The following is a 24154-nucleotide window of genomic DNA, read 5'->3' on the forward strand; positions in this document are numbered from 1 at the left end:
ATAGTTATTAGGAACGACAGGAAAATAAAATGTGTTATAGTTAAACAGAATAGTATATTGACAATTTCTGTTACAAACGCAAAGAAATAATAATTCTTGATGCTGAGTTAAAAATGGGTCATTTGACCCGATATGGTATGTTTAGTGTTAAAGACGAAGGTCTTTCTCCAATGTTTACTGCCGGTGATGATATACGGATCCCAGACGTGGTCTCTTCCAACTGGCCGTATTGGAAGGCTCAAGATCAACCAGAGAGCAATGGAGATAAGACACAGAGTAGAAAAGCAGAAGAACCAAGATCACCGACATAGCTCGAAGAATAAGTTGTCTAAAGTGGCAGTAGGAGCGGCACATCGCTAGTGCAACCAATAGCGGTTGGGGACGAAGGTTCTAGAGTCGCAAATACGAACCGGTAGAAGCTGCGGAGGTAGGTTGCCCATAGATGGACCCACGACATAGTCCACGTCGCAGGAAAGTCTTTGGATGCAGACAGTGTAAGATCGATCATCGTGTCGATCTTCGGGGAAAGATTATCCCTTGAAATTGGCGTCAATCGACTAAAAAGAATAATAATCACTTTAATTTTTTTTTTTTCAATTTATTGAAAGATTTTTTTTACTTACCACCAAATAATTTAGAGACACTTTACAGGAACGTAATGTAATTAGTTGCCAACAAATTATTTACTAGTTTTATGAAGAGAGAAATTTAGAACCAACTGATCTTTACATTTAGTGTTAACCTTATATACATACATAGCTATTTCTCTATATTTATTAATATAGAAAATATAACGTAATAGCATAAGCGTGATTATCATATACATTCATTTATATATATATATATATATATATATATATATATATATATATATATATATATATATATATATATATATATATATATATATATATTATAGGTTTCTGTCATAAACAGGCTTCCAAGGGATAGGCGGCAGTATCCTTAGCGGATAATATAGGGTGGGCCATAAATTTTTGCACTTTTGAAACATGTGTAGAAATAAAAGTACAAATGCTATTTTGTTTATGATTTATTTACCGTAATTATCATTTATTAAAATTTATTTTTTAAATATTACATCGTCGAGATGTGCTCCGTCTCGCCGTTGGCCCCTTACTCTCACGGTTTTGGAGAAATCAAGTGTTGCTATTTGCAAAAATTTTTGGGCCACCCTATACCATATTGTTGTCGCAAACTCGCCTGCGAAGCGATTATGGTATATCTTTGTATAGATATCCTTTTGAGGAAGGTATGTGCATTGCAGTGTCTATAAGGTATATATAGAAGTACTATAATTTAAATCTTATTTGTAAACATATATATATATATATATATATATATATATATATATACTAGCTGATCCCGCAAACGTTGTTTTGCAAAAAAAAAAGTTTTTAATTAACAAATGTAAGATAAGGGTTGATCATAGAGGGGTGAAAATTTAGACTTGTATGTATTTTTGTATGCTGTATCATAATAAAATAAAAACCAAGAAAATTGTTTAAAAAATTAAAAATAAAATTTAGGCGTGGACCACCCTTATCACTTAGGGGTATGGAAAATAGATAGTAGCCGATTCTCAGACATACTGAATACGCATGTAAAATTTGGTAAAAATCGGTCAAGCCGTTTCGGAGGAGTTCAAGTTCGAACACCGTGACACGAGAATTTTATATATTAGATATATATATATATATATATATATATATATATATATATATATATATATATATATATATATATATATATATATTTATAAGCGAGTCGTGACTTGAAAGATCGTGAGAGGTTCATATATTAAGAGGCCGCCTCAGTCTGCACGCAGCGCTGCGTCGGGCGGCTGCGTTTCCGTCACTTCGGGAATCTCGTGAATAAAATAATATAAATAAAATAATAAAAATAGTGCGCGTAATAAAATTTAATTCAATGTTTATTTATATACAGTTAACGTTAAATAAATATAAATTATGTTAAAATATTTCAAGTGATATTATTGTGAAGATTTTAAAATAGTTTTCAGGTAATGCATTTTTGTTTTTATCTTTTTACATCTAGGCAATACATTGACACTGCCTTCACATATCTAAATCCTCTAAGATGCACAGCTGATGTGTCTAAATGTGCAAATATATAAGTTCCACTAGATATATGATCCACCTTTTTTAGTTTTAAATCTAAAATTAAAAATGTATTGGTTAATAAATCTTATATAATTCAAGAGTTTCTGAAGTTCGAAATCTGAACTTAATTTATTAACACTTAAATGCATAGTGGTTAAAAAACTGCGACATACCACTTATACGTAATATTATTCCTACACTTAAAAGTTAATGCATAGTGTTGTATATGTGTGACATAAGGTTTTTTTTTAATAAATAAGTGAAAAAAAATTATTAAAAATTATCTGTAGGATATATATATATATATACACACACATATATATACATATATTTAAATACATATATATAAATATATACATATTTTAGTATTAGCATAGTTAAATCATTCGTGGAGTTATCATAATATATGCGTTAAACATTGTTATAAAATATATTAAGAAAGCAACTGTTGAATTTTTGGCCGGTTTTTCTCATCAGTATTGCTAGAAGTTACTCACGGTCTGACTATATTAACCTTCAAATGTAATTTTAAAATTAATTTATGATTTTGAAGTTCGTATAATTGCTCATTATATATTTTGAATTTAAATATATGTCACATGTTAAACAATTCCATCTGTGACATTCAAACGACATTATGAGATTGAGATACATTCTCGTGTCGCAATGGCAGACCAAAACAAAACATCACAAATCACAGTTAGACAAACCACGTTGTCATCAAGGACGATTGTGAACTGGCTATAAATACCGTCATGTACCAAACAGGTTTTCCCCAATAGTATCTTTTAGCATCCTTCTTTTGTGCGCCTCTTGTTCCTTCATGCCTTGTTACGACGTAACAACTCAGTTAAATAAGAAATGCCAAACACAGAGTCTCACTAATCGGTGTAACATAGCTCCTGAAGATGCCCCGTGGAGGGGTGAAACACGTGTTGAATGATTTGACGGTAGCAGTTGGGTAATTCGCATCGTTTGCCGCATACGCATTTATCAGCGGGCTGGCGGGCGGTGCACTTTGTTGCACGACTACCGCTGCATGTGCGGAAGTGGCTAAATATTGGTCCTTTTCTTACTTAGGATGGACTTCCGCAAGGTAACGCCTGATTCCATTAAACTCAGTTAAATTTTAAATTTATTGTTTTATATCACTCTCACCGTTCATCCTTTCACAATCTTTATCTTTCTTCTCACTCAAATCCTCTCCGGTCGTCTTCCTTCCCTCATCTTTCGTAACACGACCAATTGGGAACGGCCTGCAGTGAACCTTTCAGATAACCTTTATAAGGTTTTTATTATCTGTGAGTTTTTTAAATTTTATTCAAGCGGGAATCTTCTTGGTGGAGGTCCCATAAAGTGATTGACGATATATAGTCTTTGTTTAGAACCTGCGTGCTATAAGAGACAGAAAAAAATTGTAATGTAAGAATTATTACAATTTACTTCAGTCCTTCACAATCTCTATCTTTCTTCACTCCTGCGCATCATCTTTTGTTCCCTAGATCATAGTTTGTTCAATTTCAGTTAGAATCTTTCCTTTAGTTTACTCTACTTTTTTAAGCGCTAACGATTTATAAAGCGAAAGACGTCATTATTCAAAACCAACCGAACAAGTAGAAGTTCGACCCTATAGATCGTCCTTGAACGGATTATCACTTAGGACATCAGGTTCTATAGTGGTGATCACAGCCTGTAAAACGCAGTATAAAGCCTCCATCCATACGTGGGTACACGACCTTGAAAAGGCCGCCAGAAGACCTCTTGCTACTAATCATTCATATTAAAGATAATTTAAAATTCATTTATTCAACATTGGAAACTCTTTTGACAGAATTCTTATTGATCATCATTTTTAAATCTATTTTATTTTTGACTCTACTCTATTTCGCAAGGTGTTACAATTGTAGAGAAGAATCGGGAAGAAACTCCACAACAATACATCAAATTAATAATACAGATTTATACTTCATAATACTCAGGCGATATCGCTACCGAGTATTTCTGTCATTTAAATATTCGTTTATTGAATGATAAGCCTTTTACATAAATTAACTTTTAATATGTGTTTTATATATAATAGTAGTCCATGAATATTTGAAATTAATGGAAATTTAGTGCGAAGAAGATATGTATATTATACATAAAACTTGCAATAGAAATAAAGACATGCTTATTGTACTTTAAACTTTTTAAATAAGTAACACTTATGAGCACAGTTGTTAGGTTGTGCGGTTTTACAATACACTTTCTTGTAACAAAAAGTTTATTTATCCAAAACTCGTAAAAATATCATATTAAAATCTAATGCAATTCAATTGATAATAAAGCATGAGAATTTATTGCTTTTACTATCGAAGGGATAACAAAAAGCCTATCTGAGTTTATAGCGAAACCTTCTCGGATCATAGTGCTTTACAGACCAATGCAGCATTCAGTTTTATGATACATGGTAAGCTGAATTTCTTAGTTTCTTTACCTCACATATATACACTGGCGAATATTGTAAATGTTTCTAAATCTATAACAATATTAATTGATGCATATGCGTACACTAGACTGTCCAAAACACTAGTTACTATATATTCAGCGAAGTACGGATAAATTGGCTTATTGTTTATGACATTTACATATGTACTATTGTTTCTGATGTTATGTTTCTTTGTAAGTCCGGAATGTTTTTACGGCTTCTTAGAAATTGAGTTTACGGAACAGAACCGTGAATTTCACCGCCTGTTTTATATTTATGTACTAGATTTTTCACATGGCGTTTAATGTGTTGGCTGTTCAGCTATTTATAACTCTATACGAATGTTTCCCATACTTTTTTATGCCATGCTCTATCATAGCCTTCCTAAACTTCTTACCCCTGTGTAACATATATAATTTTTATATTAAAAGGTTAAACTCCTGTCGAGTCCAAATCAAATTGCCTCTCTTAACAATCAAATAGCCTGTTCTGTATTTGGAGTACATCATGATCTTGAAGTAAGGAAATAGGTAGGAACATAGAAAAGTGTCGTCTCCCTCATGGGGAAAATGCAACTATCGGTGGACACAAAAGTAAGGACTTAAATCAGCAAATTTAACAATGAATATAGGTGATATGTGAAAGATGATCAAAAAGTGATGAATGAAAGAGATTGTGAAGAATGTAAAGAGAAAGAAAAATAAAAATATTAATACTGAACAAATTAACCCCTGCTGTCCCTGCCGCAAACAAAGCAGTGGGATCGAATGGCAAAACGCCCTAGCGTGGGCCCCACGTTGGGAAACACGACTCAATACTCAGAATGACTGCTGCTTCGTAAATCAGGACATATTCCAAACCAATTTAGCTTCTAAACACTACGTCCTTTTTATTTGGTATTTTTTACTGTACACTTTAGGATACATTTAAATAGTTTCACAATGAGATACAAAGAAGCACAAAGAGCGGTCTTATCACAAGAGGCAATCTCTTACAGACAACTTTAATATGAAAAAGTAATATCGGGTAGTTGACGTGTGCAAAACATACATATTTACAAACAACCATACATAGACATACATAAATATGCATATATATTTATTATAATACCCATATTGTGGTGGTTGTGAAAAAATATGTACCTAGTCCGCCATATTGGAACGGCGTCCATCTTGAATTTTAAATTTTGACATAATCATCGTGTTTTACTAGTGTAGCCCTTTCATTTGATACCCATATTGAGGGGGTTAAGAAAAAATATTTAATCCGCCATTTTGTATCGGCGGCCATCTTAGATTTATAATATTATTGATTTCATTATATTGTATTGTCATCTAAATTAAATGTGTGTACCAAATTTCAGATCAATCTGACAACGGGAAGGTGCTTTAATTTTAATTTCTCATTTTGACCCAAATAAACAAATTCCGTACGGGTCGAATTAAATAAATCCGTTTAGTAAATAAATACATCACACAGATTTGAATCGCACTTACGTCAGAAAGAATAAAAAAACAGAGGAGAGGATATGACAATATAGTTTAATTTGGCTACACGCAGTCACTGGTGAATTATGTTCTTTTAAACCTAACAAATACCTTATTTTTAAATGTAGTTCGTAAAATATTTTCGATTATATCACTGCGTCTGTTTCAACAGCCGCTCGACCCACATAAGCCTTACAATAACCGATGTCAGAGTGTAATTATGTTGTATAACTTATTTTAATGTTGTAAGTAATTCACCAAGATATACTTCAAGCCACCAGCTATTTATTTTGAGTATATTAATTGACATGAGATTGAATAAATTGAGCAGTTATAGACTAATGGTGGGGGACGGATACTTGCGATATTAGGTCGCGGGTTCGATACTACTATTACTAGTTTTCTACATGTTCATTGGTTATACGTGTAAAAGCTTTTGATAATAGACAATAATGACCGCCTCCTCTTCTCCTCTTCCTCCTCCTCCCTTGTCTAACAAGAACTTGTTTATAGACTTGATCGTGATCAAGCTACAGGGTGTTTCTTTATTTTGGAAAATTTTCCCAAGTGTAAGGATGCCTACTCGGAGAGTGTTTAATGGATTAAGGCGTTATCTTGCGGAAGTCCATCGTAAGTAAGAAAAGGACCAATATTTAGCCACTTTCGCACATGCAGTGGTAGTTGTGCACTAAAGTGCACCGTGCATCTTTAGGAGCCAACACTCTGTGTTTGGCACTAATCGGTGTAACATAACTCCTAAAGAAGCCCCGTGGAGGGGTGAATACACGTGTTGAGTGATTTAATGGTGGTGGTTGTGTAGTTCGCGTTGTTTGCCGCATACGCATTTGTCGGCGGGCTGGCGGGCTGTGCATTTTGTTGCACGACTACCACTGCATGTGCGGAAGTGGCTAAACATTGATCTTTTTCTTACTCAGAGAGTGCACCACCTTCTTGGATGAGGTTCCACGGTTGAAATAGTGACGATGATGATATTTTATTATTATTTTTCAATTCAAAGAAGCACTCAATGTTTTCTGTATTTCGTTGCAAATAAAAGAATTTTGCTTCTTTTGTGCGAATGGTAGAAGTTGTCTAATATAAAACAACCCTACTGCCAAGCGGAAATTAGACAAGACGTTTTTTCTTTTCTATTTTCAACTTGATTTTCTCAAATTTTTTGTTATTCTCTTAATCATTGTTTTCTTTATAAAATTATTTAAATTCGATTTTTAGTTATAAACACACTGTTTAACCTTCAAGTGATTTTATGCATCAAATCATCAAATCGAGAATTTACATCTGATTAAAATAGAATATCAACCTGTTTTTGATGTATTTTTTACATTAGTTTAAACTCAACGTGACCGCCCGCATGACCTTTCACACGGTTACATTAAACGTATGCTAACTAAATGTTGCTACTTCGTTCATTATTTAATATCGAATAAAAAGAAAATTTCTCCTTTTCATTCTATTTTTATTTCTTTCTCTCTCTCTCTCTCTTCTTTGTTCTGTGTTGTCGTATACATTTATTTAAGCTGAATACAATTCGGACGAGTATGGTTCGTGAATCTTCAACAAATCTTTTCATCCAATATCTGAAGACGAAGGTATTTGACTATTGTAATATCTATTCCCTACAGTCTTTATAAAATTCTTTCTCTCCCTCTTCATGTAACATATATAATTTTTATATTAAAGCGAAAGACACACTTGTCGATTCCAATTTCGAATTGCCTCCTTATCAATCAAATTGCCACCCAGTGGGGCGTGGGTTTCACGCTGGGGAACACTGAGCTAATGGGTGTAGTCAGTGATAGCTTATGGTTTGTGATAGACCTTATAAGAAGACCCAGGGTCACCCATAGAGTAATAGAACGAGCTTCATTACGTGATCAAATCAGAATTGAGCCCCGCAGACGAACCAAAACCATCGATGTAACTCGTATAATAATATGTTTTATTCGGTCATCGTGGCGATCTTTGATGGAAACCTAATTTGACTCGTGATCTCTGGCTATTCAGCAAACTCCAAAGGTCAATGCAGGGACGCTCGTATCGAATGTCTTGAAGGCTACACCGGAAAAAAGACTATTTCAATCATTTAGAGGACTGGAAAAAGCGTTGATAATTGTTTTATCAGACGGGGATTACTTTGAAGGAGATGAAATTGATGCGGATAAATAAATAAACAATTTATAAACAAATTCGCCATACTTTTTGATCACAGTGGAACATATCTTTACATATAAAAAGAGACTCACCAATGATATGACTCATCACGATATCTCTATAACTATATAGATTAAAGACTTGAAAATTTACAAAAAATGTTTCTTTTTCTAAGGAAAGATCAGCTAAGAACGAATTATATGAAATTTCTCTTCTTCTATTCACTATTCTGTTCACTAAAAAATTCTCCTCTTCTTTTCACGTAAGAGAGGTGAGGGTCTAGTATATTACATGAATGTTTCATATATGCAATGCAGATCTTTTTCCTCTTATTCCTGCTCTTAGATTGTTTCATCTATCTTACTTATATATTCTTATGGAAGTAAGTTGTTTATTTCAATTTGATAAGAAAATTTATTGAAGAAATTATTTTTTTCCAGATAACATCGAACAGTTGAAAATGGTCATACAGACTGCATCGCAAATCACTCGCGTGGTCCAGAAAGAAGACGGTTTCGCGAGCATCCTCGGCCATATTGGAAGATGGCAGATCTTAGTTTGCGCTACCGTGTCTCTGGTGAAGCTCTCCTCTGGATGGGTTCAGATGGCAATCCTGTTCTTAACTCCAAAGCTGAACTTCTGGTGCGTCGAATTCTCAAATTCTTCACGATTCGGTGACAACTCCACCTGTTATGATGACTGCTTGAAGTACGAATACGATCCAAGTCCATTTGAAAACACCATAGTGTCCGAGTGGAACCTGATCTGCAGTAGAGCATGGCTTGCAAGTTTCACACAAACGGTTTTGCAGTTCGGAGTTCTAATTGGCAGCATTGTCTTCGGATTCCTCTCAGACAGGTGAGTTGTACATAACTACCGTAATTTAAGGCTTTCATTTATAAAAAAATATATAAAGGTAACTGATGTAGCTTGAAGAATTGCTCGTCTGGAGGTAGGTGGCCATATAGCTCGTGCAACGGACGGCCTTTGGGTTCTGAAGCTTCGAGTTACGATCACGAGCTGAATATGAATCCCACTAGTTGGGCGACATAGTTAAGATCGTGGGAAATCGCAGAACCAATCATTGTGATGGCTTCTTTGATGTGTTACAAACTTATTTCTATCATCTCCATCCAATAGTTGTCTGGTAGAGATTCGAGAATCAAATCCTAAATTAGTTTTTCGAATACACCAATACCTCACTTTGCGTCGTGGTTACGTTCCAAAAAAACACGACGCAAATTGAAACGCCGCTAAGTGAATTAAGGTTTTCTATAGCAGGCCATGTAAAGATCGAAGATAGCTTCCAGGGTTACGAAAATACAACTTTTTAAAAAGAAAATTGAACAAAGTAAACATTTAAAAAACAAACATAATATCACTCTGCCAATGAATAAATTGGAAATATGTATACCTTTTTTGTAACCAAAAACAAAACATAATAATTTATATAAATTTATTAATCTCTTTTAAAAAAAGCACAACCCACTACATAACAACACACTACGTAATTGAAACTGAACTCCAAAATTAGCAAAACAAAGTGAAATTAAACTGTATTAAAATTGCCTTGATTTTTAGTCAGAAAGGGAATCCCCGAGTTTTGATGCCATGGCGCAATTAGAAACAAAAGTGTTGCAATCTTTTAGAAAAAAAGAAAATTTCAAACAAAAAAATTAAAGACTCGAACCCAAAACAACGCAACCTCGAAAATCTAACGACGCACAGTGAAAATTAGTACTAATTAAACAGCGACGCAACTTTGAAAAAAACGTAAAACGAAACGACGCAAAGCGAGGTATTGGTGTACTATGTTCAGGTTTTTTAAAATATTTGAACAATTGCCTACCATCGATGTCTTTCACGTCTCTTATAGAAATTTTAGATACAATCTTAGTTATTTAACTGTGTTCATAGCAGTGTTTCAATTTGATTTGAATATTTTTAGCCGGACTTATTTATTTTTAAAATCAAGGCTCTTTGGGTGTCTAAAACCGATGTTTCGTCTTACGTGCGATAACTTCTTCAATCTTTTTTTAATCGACTTATATATGTGTAGACTGCCTCATGTGATATTACTGCCCATTGTACTCTTTTGTTTATTATTATGAAACTATTTAAATGTCTCCTAGCGTGTACAATAAAGGATATTAAATAAAATAAAACAAAGTATTTTTTAATGTTATGTTACCTATAAAGTAATAAATATCAGTACCCTTGTTTATTCGGTAATTTAAAATGTAATTTTAGTTTACGTTTACCGCTGATAAATATATAAATAAATAAATAACATTGCCAATGCTTACTTTTAAGGAAAACATCGCATGAAAACTGTCGTGTCCTTGAAACATTATTTTACGAACGTCTGATTACAATTTCAACTATAAACAAAGTATTCTTTGAGATAAAATTACTCGTCCATATGTACACTCAATAAAATAAATGCTTTGCGACAGCAATATCATATCGTCACAACGGACTCTTACAGCACGACTGTACTTCGCTTATCGTTGCACTGATAAACGTTAATTGCATTGAATAGTCGATTATATTGATTTATTCAACTAGGTACAGTTGTGGAGAGATATAAAATGATACATTTAGTTTTTCTTTTGCTGCAGAAGTTAGTGAAAGTAAAATTATGATAAAAATAATCGTGGGAACTCAGTATTTACCTTGTATTAAATACGACTCTTATTACTCATAGGTTTTACAAGAAAGCAAAGTAAACGCAGTGTTAAACGTTCATCTATAAAGTCAACAGATGTCCTTCTTGAGGTTGCTGGTAGACGTTGAATGCAGTGAATGCATATCCCACCGGTGATACTGGTATATATAGAAGCAGCCTGTGTCCATGATAATTATGATGTAATATCTCGTTAATTTGAAAGATGATGCAAGTACCTATTCAGTTAAAATAAAAAATTGAAAACCTTAAAAAAATATGATATAGCCAATATTCAAATGCACATTTGTTTTTTTTTTTTTAAAGAAACAGTATCTAAAAAATTATTCGACCTACTACTCTATTCAAATTATGCCGATCATAACACAACTGCTCTTAATTGAATAACCAGTTAGACCAGTTACAATTAGACGTCTTTGATAGGTTGAAATATAAAAATTAATTATATATTTATATCATCAAAACAGAATTTTGTTTTTGTTAACAACTGCTTTTTGTAGGTTAGTTTTTATAAGAGATCGTATGATTAAAAATTAAGAACACATCATCCGCTGCTTATTCGTTTATACTTATATATAACTTATACATAACTTATACATAACTTATATATAACTTATATATTTTATATGTCCCACTGAAAGTCATAGGCACCCCCCATAGATCACGCGACCTTGACTACATCGTCAGTCAAAGGAGAAATTCTTGATTTAATAAATTCCCCATTTAAGACCATTTATACGATACGTGATTTTTTTTTGTTAATGACCCCCGCTATTGGGGGCCTCCCGTACCCCTATTTATGGTGGGATAGGGACTTTATTAGCATTTAATTTATTCACTTAATTATTTTATTTTCATTCTCTTCTCTTTCATTCTTCACATAATCTTTCATTCTGTTCTTTTATACCACAATTCTGCTTTCCTTCCCTTTTGCTCTGTTTTACCATTCTTTCATCCTCTTTTCATTTTACATTTTCTTAATTTCTAGTTATGTTGTATCACATTTTTATCTTTATCTTTATCACAGTTTAATATTATTTATTTATACATATCTTTTTTGTTTTTGTTTTTGTTTGTGCCTAACTTTTATCTTTTTCTATTGCATATTGTATAATTTTTTTGCAATAACTGAGGAATTCTTTCATGGTTTCTTTTCCGCCTATCAGGGAGGGTATTGTCTCCTCCCTGATTTCAGTTACGTGATATTTCCACGAGATTCATTGCTGCACCTTGCTCTCTTGGGGAAGGACAGGGCTATGTGGGATTCTTAGCCACTAAAATCCCATCGGTGGTCCTCTTCGGTAACTTTGGAAGTGCTGTCAGATCTCCTACGGAGCTCGCAGCTTCCCAAGTACTATGCCAAACCACATCCTGAAAGGAAGCTGTGCCTCCTCCGGCATCCTAGCTATAGCAACGATATCAGTTTGCATTGCTGCTCTTCTCAACTCTTAACGACCGCAAAACCTTTGAGACGCCTCTTATAAGCGCCTTTTATAAGGCATGGAATACCTTAGCCCTTTAGTGAAACCAGGATATTGGATTAAACTAACAATTTTTTCTTATTTATTTTGGTTTCGAATGGGAAATCTTCCGGATGTTCAAGACACCCTGCTTCTGAGGGATGGACAGGGTTATGTGGAATTCCTACCCACTGATACCCCCCCCCCCCCCCTACTCCGTTGTAAACCCTCTGCGATCTTCTTACGTGCTTTGCTACTTTAGATAGCCCGGGCTATCCCCGAAACCTTCATGGACCTATCATGTTACTGAGACTACATCATTCTATCATCCGCTTCAGAGTTGTTGAAACTAGTGGGAGGTAAGGGCCTTCACCCTAAACATCCGCGACTCCAAAATCCTTTTTCTAGTAGAGCAACACCATTCTCCAGACTGCAGTCACTAAGCGCATCCCTCCCCTGTCGGCCTTGGCTGCCTTTTTCTAAACCATGACGGTCTCACAAAAGATACGACGGCTGGCAAGAAAAGGTCCTATCCCATCTCTTCCAGGATCCACCGGACTGCCAAGCATGGCATTGCGCCAGCTTGTGCGCCGCTCTTCAAATTAAGCCTAACCTAACCTAACCTAACCTTCTAAAGCAAGAAGGAAAGAAAGAAAAAAAATTGCAAGATATTTTAAAGGATAAAAGGAAAGAATAAAAGAAATTGAGAAGAATGAAAGTGAGTGTAGAATAAAGATAAAATCCTGAAAAAATTATTTGTAAAAAAAGTCCCTGTCCCAAACGAAATAGGGGGTACGAGAGGCTCCCAATAGCGGGGGCCATAATAAAAAAAAACCTCACCTTCTGTCATTAAATGATCAATACTTCAACTTTAATTAAAATTAATAGGATTTCCACGTGTACTGATCTGTGATAACATTCCATAACAAGCGTTGGTTGTATTATTTTTCTATCATTACACAAATCTCTTTATTGCCTTACAGCAAAAATCGCAACTGTGTTATCATTTTAAATTTCTTTACGCTTTCTTTGTTTGCAAACTTTATTAATTTACTGCATGATAATTCTGTAGCATTAGCTGGTGGTTTTATTATAAAGGAGCATACAGTTGCCTGCAAAGGAATTATTATTTTTATGGAACGGTTATAAAAAACAAGTTATATATAACGAATCTTACATCATCAACAAATGACTCGCATACAACAAATCACTTATATAACTTTACATAATGCCTCAATGACATACATGTTTTAAGGTCATAATGACCTCATTCTTCTTTTCAGCTGATCGACATCCATTGCCCTCCTCCAAAGATCGCCACTATGACCGAACCTGCGCTTCCTGCATCCAGCGACTCCTTGACTATGTCGTCATAGTGGAGGGGGGGGGGGGCTACTCATACCGCATCTGCCGGTTCGTGATCACCACTAGACGATCTTTCATCCCCTGCGATGAGTTGACAAAAAATTGAAGAAATTTCCATAAATGACCATTAAAAAATATTTTTGAGACTATATCTAATATATAAAATTCTCGTGTCACGGTGTTTGAACTTGAACTCCTCTGAAACGGCTTGACCGATTTTTACCAAATTTTGTATGCTTATTTAGTAGGTCTGAGAATCGGCTACTATCTATTTTTCATACCCCTAAGTGATAACGGTTGCTCACCCTTAAAATTTTTTTTTTATTTTTTTGTCGAAATTTTTTGTTTTTATTTTTTTATGATACAACATACAAAAATACATACAACCCTAAATTTTCACCCCTCTACGATTAACACTTATTTTTAAATTGAAAATTAAAAATATTTTTTTTGCAAAACAACGTTTGCGGGATCAGCTAGTATGTATATGTATATTTATTAGTCTCTGTACATCGACGTAATGATGGGCGACGACAACCTTCGCCCATCATTCCTATCGTTTGCTAGTAGGGTGGTGAGTGACACTGTTAATAGAAACAAAACAGTATAGATAAGTAGGTACCTAATAAACTGCACATAAAATAACTAGTCAATTAATAATAGGAAAAATATAATAAGAAAAGTGTAGTAATGTATTAAGAAAGCACAACCCAAAGAAAACTGTGATAAAAAAATAGAATATGTAAATAATAAAAAAAATGTACCTAGCCACCTAAGAGTAATAAGATAATGAAAGGAAGGCGATAAGCAAGAAGGAATGAAAGAACAAAATGAAAGATATTGTGATGGAAATAAGGTAAGAATAAAAGAAATTGAGAAGTATGACAGTGAGTGAAGAATAAAGATGAAAAATCTGAAAAACTTATTTGTAAACAAAAACCCTGATCCCAACTAATTAGGGGTACAAGAGGCCTCCAATAGCGGGGGCCATAAAAAAAATAGTTTCTGTAAAAATAAATAACAACACCCCAACCAGAAAGGCAATTGCTGCTTGAACCAATACCACTAGTAAATCAAAACGAATCATTTGACCTCTGTCTCACCTGATTTCAAGTGAAGTCTACGATGCTACATGCTTGTCTAGAAACCTTTTAACCCTTGACTTGACCACCCAAGTTAAGGTTACCGTTAAAATTGTAAATAAAGTTACCTAGAATGTAGTAGTTGATGATGAATGTACGGAAAATAGAACAGAAGAGAATGATTGACAAAATTGTGGAATGAAAGAACAGAAAGATAGATTATGTAATGAATGAAAGAAGGGAATGACAATAAAAATGAGCGTAAAAAAAACAATAAAGTAAATAAAAGACCCTGTCCTTACCAAAGATACAAAAGAGCCATAAAGATAGCTAAGTATGAAAAGCAATGATAGAAAATTGTAGAAGGAAGAGGAGGAAAGTTAGATGTTAAGAAGAATGACAGAAGAGCGTAAAAGTGAAAAAGAGATGTGAAAAAATTTATTAAACAAAATAACGATGAAGTCCCACAAACCAGATAGGGGTACAAGAGGTCATTAATAGCGGATATCGTTAGAAAAATTATAGTTAGGTGGAAACAAAGATGCCGGTACATTTATCAATACTATAGAAGTAATTTAAACATAGTATTAATGTCGTGAATCTGTATGTCTTGTTGTCTGATGGAAGAAAGGAGATGTGGGAATTGATAAATATAACTTTGAGGCACACTCTTCAAAATATAGTCAATATAATACAATAAGAATAATATAAAAAGTAATAGATTGCAACGTTGGTGTAGTTAACAAAATAATGTTAGTGATGACACCAAAGATGGCATCGCTTTGATAAAAAAACTTTACTAAAGCTATCTTGTGACATGTAAATAAACAATTCAAGATATGATATGTCAGAACAAATGTATCTGTATTATCGGAATTGAAAAGATAATAAATATCGTAAAGATTATTTATTAGAACCCAAATTTGATTATCAATGTTAACCAATTTAAAATTAAGAAATGATTATGAAACAGATTCTACTAGTACAATGATTTTCATACTGCAAGGAAATAATTAAAAAAGTGATACAAAAAAATAAAAATTAAAGAAAATAAAAAAAAAATTAATAGACAATAAGAAAAAATGTGATAAAATGTAACTCAAAATGTGATATAAACTGTGATAAAAATGTAAACGAAAAGAAATAAAGATAAAATGTAACATGTAATGAAGGAGCAATGAAAGGTCACAGAGTAAAAGGGAAAGATAGCAGAAATGTGGCATGAAAGAATAGATTGTAAGAATATGTGAAGAACGAAAGGAGAGAATGGAAATAATAAATAACTATGTGAAAAAATAAATTGCACGTAAAGTCCCTGTACCACCAAAGATAGGGGTACGAGAGGCCCCCAATAGCGGAGACCAAATAAAAAAAAATACAATGATATTGGTTCACCAAAATGCTCATATTATACGAAATGTTGTCAATAAATATTGTCATTCATATAACATTAAAATATCAGGTGGCGCAAAAGTAATGTCATATATAGCGGTCATCTATTCAAATTATGACATTAATTTTGTACTACATATGACATTATACATGTCAAAGCGCAGTGACATTTGACGCCATTTTGTAAAAATTAAGGCAGATTTACATTATGACATTACTTTTGCGCCACCTGTTACATTTAGTATATAACAGGTAGCGTATTTATTCTCCTATAGTTTATAAAACATTTAATTGTTGTATTTTGGAGAATGTGGAGGCGGAATTATACTAAATAATTCCCCCATCTCCTCTCTTCCATCGGACAACAAGACGTACAGATTCTTTTTTTTTTTATGACCCCGCTATTGGGGGCCTCTCGTACCCCTTTTTGTGGTGGGATAGGGACTTTATTAGCATTTAATTTATTCACTTGATTATTTCATTCTCTTCTCTTTCATTCTTCACATAATCTTTCATTCTGTTATTTTATACCACAATTCTGCTTTCTTTCCCTTTTGCTCTGTTTTACCATTCTTTCATCCTCTTTTCATTTTACATTTTCTTAATTTCTATTTTTGTTGTATCACATTTTTGTCTTTATCTTTATCACAGTTTAATATTATTTATTTTTACATATCTTTTTTGTTTTTGTTTGTTGATGCCTAACTTTTATTTTTTTCTATTGCATATTGTATAATTCTTTTGCAATAACTGAGGAATTCTTTCATGGTTTCTTTTCCGGATATCAGGGAGGGTATGAGACGTACGGATTCACATTAGTACACGGTTGAAATTCCTTCTACCCTCACTAAGCAATCTGCTAATACTTTTACAGTACGAACAGTCAAGGAATAGAACAACCTACAGGCGTCGTTGTTTCCAGACAATTATAACTTAGGAGTATTCAAGTCAAGAGTTAATAGGTATCTAGGCAAGCATGTAGCATCTTGGACCTCGTCATCACTGAACATCAGGCAAGACAGAGGTCTAATGCATCACCTATAAAGGAACCAATTTTTTTTTAAATCTGTGATTACTCTTGAGCCGTGGTAGCTCAGCGGTAGAAGATTGAGACTTGAGATAGGTCGCGGATTCAATTCCCGGGATACCGTCTTGTATATAATTCACAATTAATTTTATAGTATTGCTACTGCTCACGTATTCTGCGTACCAACAAATCTGCCAAGCGAGGTGATTATTATATATCCACCCATATATATCAGGCTACAGTTGGTATATCTTACATATAAAATAGTGACAGACACTTGATTAATAAAATAAATAAAAATAAACTCGTAACACCTAAAATCCTTCACGGTTCTGAGTGTACGTATATATAATAAAATTCCAAAAGATATTTAAGACCTTCTGTTACTTAATTATAAATCTAAATTTAAAAGTATATTAGTAAATAAACCTTATTATAGCATTCGAGAGTTTTTAGTTCATCAAGATGTGTCGAACTTGGTTTTTTGACACATTTACATAAATGATATTATAATGTAAACATCAAACATAGTTAAATTTCATTTAAAAGAGCATCTGTTGAGTTTTTTACCCGCTCTTAGCAGATCAACGTTCAAACCGGTGGTAGCTTAATGCTTATAATGCTAAAATATTTATTTACTTTATTGGAGATAGACAGTAACAAAAGGCAGTAAGAAAGTACAAACTTAGAAGCTTAGAAATATAAAATTAGTTACAATTGTTACCTTATAACTATCTCACTGAGAACGATATATAAATAATAAATCGAATGTAAATGCCTACTTAAATAAAGATATTCATAATTTGAATTTGAATCTCTTTAGGTGAGTAATATGACGAATTTTACGCAAACAACACATTCGGCGACACTTTTTTATTTTTATAGATTAACAATTATTTACTTTTAAATTAAAATTAAATTATTATTTGTAATTAGATCAAGAGAACCGTTTTACCTTGACGCACATTGTTATCGTGAACCAATTTTTAATTACATAGGTAAATATAATTTGTCCAAAAAACCTTAAAGATAATAAATGGGTTCAATGGTAAAATTAGATGGTTGAGGGTCATATATGAAACGGAACGACTGTCGTTATATCTATTGGGGTCTCTTCGACCTCTAAATAAGATATTGGGAGACTCCAAATACTAAACAAGCATTGTTTGGAGCCACAGGTTTTCAAATAGCGACATAGAGTCTCTAGACGTGGCATGAGTAGGCCCGCCACTATTTGGACATGTGAAATAGTCATAGCTGCTAATTATGGGCAGTGCAAGACTGATCATTGTGGCGATCTTTCCAGAAAGCCTATCTATGCCTTAAAGTTGGCGTCTATCTGAAATGATGAACCTTTACCAATGTATTTATTTCGTTTTTTAATGAATCCCTTTCTCATTTCAGATATGGGCGTAAGAACACATTCCTTCTGTCAATATCTACTCTTATTATCTTCGGGTTCGCCATCCCTTTCTCACCTGACTACATCACCTTCACCATCCTCCGTTTCTTCTTAGGAGTAGCAACATCTGGAACTATGGTTGTCTCTTTCGTACTGATCATGGAAACAGCTGGTCCAAATTACAGGGAGATTCTTGGATGCCTGTTCCAAATCCCGTTCATTGTTGGACACATGACTGTTCCGCTGTTCGCGTTCTACTTCAGGAGATGGGACAGCTATAGCCTGGCGCTTGCTGTTCCACCGCTGATCTACCTTGGCTACTTCTTCTTGCTCAGCGAGTCTCCGAGGTGGCTTGTTAGTACTGGCAGAGTCAAAGAGGCAACAGTCATCGTCAAAAGGGCTTGTCAAATGTAAGTATTAATATATCCATGTACAGTTTGATTGGTTATAGATGTGAAGGCTTTAAAAGGGAAAAAGTATAACTCACTTTTCAGAAAAGGAAATTTTTTCTCCTCTTTCCTCTATCTTATTTTTGGGACAGGGATTTATTTTACAATGATTTTTTATAAACTTTCCTAGTTTCACCCTCTCTCTCTCTCTCTCATTCTTAACGATCTCCATCTTTCTTCCTTCCTTCATTCTTTTCATTTTCTATCATTCAAACAGCATTCATTTACATTATTTCCACTTATCGCCTCCCATCCTTCAGTACATTTCTTAAAAAACTTTAAAGCTAAAATATTAAAGCCTTTACACATATTTCCAATCACGTATGTCGTGATTTACATCTCGTAATGCTGTGGCGGGATACAGATCCTTATAATGATATCACTTTACTCTAGAGGGTGATTAGTGACACAGACCTGCTATTACCAGATCTCTAAGCTTGTCAAACAAAAAAGTTCAATAATATATAACTAAAGGTTATTTAAAATATTTTTTAACTTAAGTAGTAGTAACTTAAAACTATCGTAGAAAATTCAATTTGCAACGGAAACATTTTCTCGCAATGACATTATTACTACTCCAAGTCCAACTTAAAACCTGTTAAAACTTTTATGGATTAGACGCCTTTGAATCTGTATGATAAAACTACCTCTGGTTTAACAAGTTTAAATACTATCGACGCAATTCAATGTATAAAGTTCTAATTGCAATTACAGAAGAAAACGCGCTACCAATGTACTATCTAATATATAAAATTTCCATGTCCACAATGTTAGTTACCGTACTCCTCCGAAACGACTTGACCGATTTTTACCAAATTTTATATGCATAATCAGTAGTATTCAGTAGTAGTAGAAGAACTCCTCCCCTCCTCTCTCCCCCACTCATCAGGGGAACAAAAGTCGTTTGTGGAGAGATATAATGTTGGTGATACCATGGTAATCTAATTTCTGACCTCAATTATGTATGGTAAATAAACATTATGTATTTATTTCATTTTAGAGTCCCACTGCATTAAAAATAGGAATACATAAGTTTTTTCTCAATATCAAAATTTTAATTAAATCTTCCAGGAACAATCTGCCGACGTCCAAAGTGGAGGAGATCTTGACGAAGTTAGCGCAAAACATCCAATCAAGCAACACCGGACCTAAGCTGAACTACACAGCTCTGTTCCGCAAGTCCTTACGACTGAAGACGTTCTGCTGTTGGGTCATGTGGACCATCAGCGGACTGACCTTCTTCGGCTTCAACCAGTACATCAGCCAGACAAGTCCAGATCCCTTCATAAGCGTAGCAGCAGCAGCCGCTATTCAGGTAATAACATGATTATCATGGTTTAGCAAATTCAGTTTGTTCATATAGAACCATATCTTTCAACCTTCTACACTCAATTTGGTATCGATGTACCGGAAATTAAAGTATTTAGTGGAATCAGGCGTTATTTTGCGGAAAACAATCCTAAGTAAGAAAAGGACCAATATTTAGCTACTTCCGCACATGCAGTGGTAGTTGTGCAACAAAGTGCACCACTCGCCAGCCCGCTGATAAACACACCGATTAGTGTGTTTATCAGCGGGCTCTGTGTTTGACACTAATCGGTGTAACATAACTCCTGAAGATGCCCCGTGGAGGGGTGAAACACGTGTTGAGTGATTTAACGGTGGCAGTTGTGTAATTCGCATTGTTTACCGCATGCGCATTTGTCAGCGGGCTAGCGGGCGGTGCACTTTGTTGCACGTCTACCACTGCATGTGCGGAAGTGGCTAAATATTGGTCCTTTTCTTACTTCCGAAATTAAAAATCAGTAGATAAACGAAAATATACGAAAATATCTCAACGTATTGTCAAGTTGAAAAGCCAGTGGGCAGGCCACATGATATTTATCAATAATTTATTTAAGATGTTGTCTATCTTCATATTCTTTTATTAAGGGAAAGATAAAGTAACGGAGGTTTTCAATACTATATACATATAATAAACTCGTAACACCTAAATTTGGTCTTCAAAAAAAAATCTTAGAGTACATATATATAAAGCTCCACCAATGTCAGACATTTCACTTCTTAGTTTTAAGAACAAAATTAAAAGTATGTTTTATATTCACTTTGTTTTGCTAATTTTAGAGTTCAGTTTCAATTACGTAGTGTGTTGTGTTGAGTTTTTTTAATTTATATAAATTTTACGGGTTTGTTTCTGGTTACAAAAAAGGTAAATATTATTCTAATATATTTATTGGCAGAGTCAATCCATTTTTGTTTTTTATATGTTTACTTTGTTCAATTTTCTTTTTAAAGAGTAGTATTTCCGTAACCCTGGAACATATCTTCGATATTTACATGGTTTGCTATAGAAAATCTTAATTCACTTTGCGGCGTTTCAATTTGCGTCCTGTTTTTTTTGGAACGTTACCACGACGCAAAGTGAGATTATGGTGTATTATTATAGTATGGTGTATATCAAATACGAATGTAATTAATAAAACTGAAAAAACTTTCGCCACCTTATCATTGCCTGGATTCTTTGATTTTTATTTCTCCGATACATTTTAAGATCAAAGACCATAATGTGTTAAGGAACACAATTCGTATAAATTATAACTTCATCATTGCATTACAAAAAAGCAATTAAATATTTTAGACCTTCAACATTCTTTTAACTTCACAGCGGTCTTACTTGCGGCCCGATAGGAATATTTTTACGGCAAAATAAATATATCAAAAAGTAAAAATAAAAAATACTATTATTCACATAAGAAACGAAATCAAGATATTAAATGATGTTATAATTTATTAACATACTATATTAATCATTTTAAATTGTATGCGCGAAAATATTAATATATAATTGACTGAAATGGAGAAATAAATTTCTTATTGAAATTCGAAAGGCCAATAATTTTTTTCCAAAATAGATAAGACAATTTCTAAGAACAGACTTCTAGTAACTTTATATATGTTTATTACAATGTATAAAGCAACATATAAAAATCTATTTTTGTATGAATTTTTCTACTGATCCCCTAAAGATAAGAATTGTTTAGCTATTCCTCTTGACACACCTGTACTAGACGAAGGCTTTACGAATCTAAAACGCTTCAATAAAACGAGGATAAATGTTTCTGGAGATTTTCCTCAACAATTTGGTATGCATACATCAAGCAATTGTCGCATCCTTGAAATTACAATAAGAATCTATTCGATGTCTTGATCATTATTGACTTTTGAAATCGGAAAATAATTTATCGTTTTTTATAATAGTAAATTATGAAACATACCCTTGAAGGAATAGTACAATAAAGAGCTACAATGCAATAAAATAATACATAAAAAAGAAACAATATATACCGTTACATATACCTTCCTCTGTCGCACACATCTTCCGTCGCTCTCACACACATCTGTGATTGGTCGTAAAGTAAGGATTGTGATTGGTTATATAAATAAAGTAAGTTTTAGGTTTCGTTAACTTGGTTCTAAGATTTGGTATAAATACAAGTTCTCGGCAAATAAAATTCCCATAGACGCCTACTACAAGGCATTGACCATCCGCAAAGATATCTATGAGGAGATGTAACACAATCGCCAAGGTTAGCAGGCGGGTTGGCGATTGTAATAAGTACCCTGGAGTATCGTACCTCTGACTTATGATCGTGTCTGTCCACCGCTGGGTACGACAGCTTTTGCACTAACAAGATATTTTTTTCCAGATTCCCTCCAATTTGCTCTCAATATGGCTGATCAAGAAATTCGGTAGGAAGATCACCACCGCAACGTTCTTCACTCTAGGAGGAGTCTGTGGTGTGGTACTGGGAGTAGTACCCGACACGTTCTGGATCACGCTGACACTTGGAACCCTGGGTGTTAGCTGTGCATCTATAGTCGCCGCGACAATATACATTTACACTTCCGAGCTGTTCCCAACTGTTGTGAGAAACATGGCGATGGGTTCAAGCTCAATGGCAATGAGGGTTGGGTCTATGGTAGCACCGTTCGTCTCCAACTTATCTCTAACTGTGTCATGGTTTCCATCTGTCATATTTGGATTGGCACCTATCGGCGCCGGCGCATTTTGTCTACTATTACCCGAGACAAAAGGCACTACATTACCTGATAGCATTGAAGATGATTGAAGAAGATTCAAGAGTAGAATTAGCATTAAAGACATCGTCGTCGTCATTATTTCAGCCCGTAGGGGTCCAATGCAAGACATAGGCCTTCCCCAAATGGATCTTTGCAGGATTTACCATAATCGCCACGTTTGGCAGATGATTTGGCCATCGCAAGTTATGATACGCAGAGGACGCTGCTGTCTATCCTCTGGAAATTAATTTGTGAGCAGTGGCAATCCTATATAATTAAAACACATCATACAAACTGCGAGCTTAGTACAAAGCACTTGGATTGTTAGAAAGGAGCCCTGTTCAACTTATAAGTTGGTTAAGAAACTTCTCAGCCTTGAAACTTTTTATATAGTATTATCTTTGGGCTTTGGACGTTCTCTATCTTATCCCACAATATCCGTTTCTCTATAAAATGAGTAGGAGGTCGGTCCACTACCACCTTTACACTGTAGTTTCCTTGAGAGCGTACCAAGCGTTTCGATTTAACGATTGTGACCCTCACAGCCTGAGAATTATAACCCGGGTCTCTTCAGGGTAAGAGTAAATAGGTACCTTCCGAGTCTGTGTGGTTCAGCTTCGACTACATCGTCATTTTCAGGCGAGTTAATATTCAAAATTTAACAATAAAATTTTTATAAACAAAACGAGTCGACAAGTAAATTGTGATAATTTATAACGTGATCTAGTAATAAAACAACTATAAATAAATAAAAATTATTATTTTGTACATATATTTGTAGACAATTATTAAGGATCAATTATATTCATATATTTACAGTACATTTCTTTATGTTATCAACCAACAAAATGTTAAATCCTAACAATATGGAAATCAAAAACCAAAAATTTAGTATTTAAATGTTTTAAAACTTTTGTACTATATTTCGACCAGAAACTGTTGGT

The 24154-nt window shown here is 34.0% G+C and overlaps 1 protein-coding gene across 1 annotated transcript; it reads left to right on the forward strand.

The window, feature by feature from the left end:
* The first annotated feature begins 1976 nt into the window (after positions 1-1976).
* On the forward strand, positions 1977-23857 carry LOC137920263 (organic cation transporter protein-like). Its single transcript, XM_068763546.1, has 5 exons — positions 1977-2041; positions 8708-9125; positions 18684-19091; positions 20202-20445; positions 22838-23857. The coding sequence occupies exons 2-5, from the start codon at positions 8728-8730 to the stop codon at positions 23258-23260; spliced, it is 1473 nt and encodes a 490-aa protein (XP_068619647.1). The 5' UTR covers positions 1977-2041; positions 8708-8727; the 3' UTR covers positions 23261-23857.
* Positions 23858-24154: the final 297 nt, after the last annotated feature.

This window comes from Battus philenor, unplaced genomic scaffold (genome assembly GCF_028537555.1).
Source record: "Battus philenor isolate CCGP_79_NKW_IND1 unplaced genomic scaffold, ilBatPhil1.0.hap1 SCAF_18, whole genome shotgun sequence".
NCBI classification, from domain to species: domain Eukaryota; kingdom Metazoa; phylum Arthropoda; class Insecta; order Lepidoptera; family Papilionidae; genus Battus; species Battus philenor.

Excerpts from the sequence above, each read along its gene's own strand:
- LOC137920263 (XM_068763546.1), top strand. The coding sequence starts at position 8,728 with ATGGTCATACAGACTGCATCGCAAATCACTCGCGTGGTCCAGAAAGAA. Across the intron at positions 19,092-20,201 it reads GTCAAAAGGGCTTGTCAAAT|GAACAATCTGCCGACGTCCA; the intron begins GTAAGTATTAAT and ends TAAATCTTCCAG. Across the intron at positions 20,446-22,837 it reads CAGCAGCAGCCGCTATTCAG|ATTCCCTCCAATTTGCTCTC; the intron begins GTAATAACATGA and ends ATTTTTTTCCAG.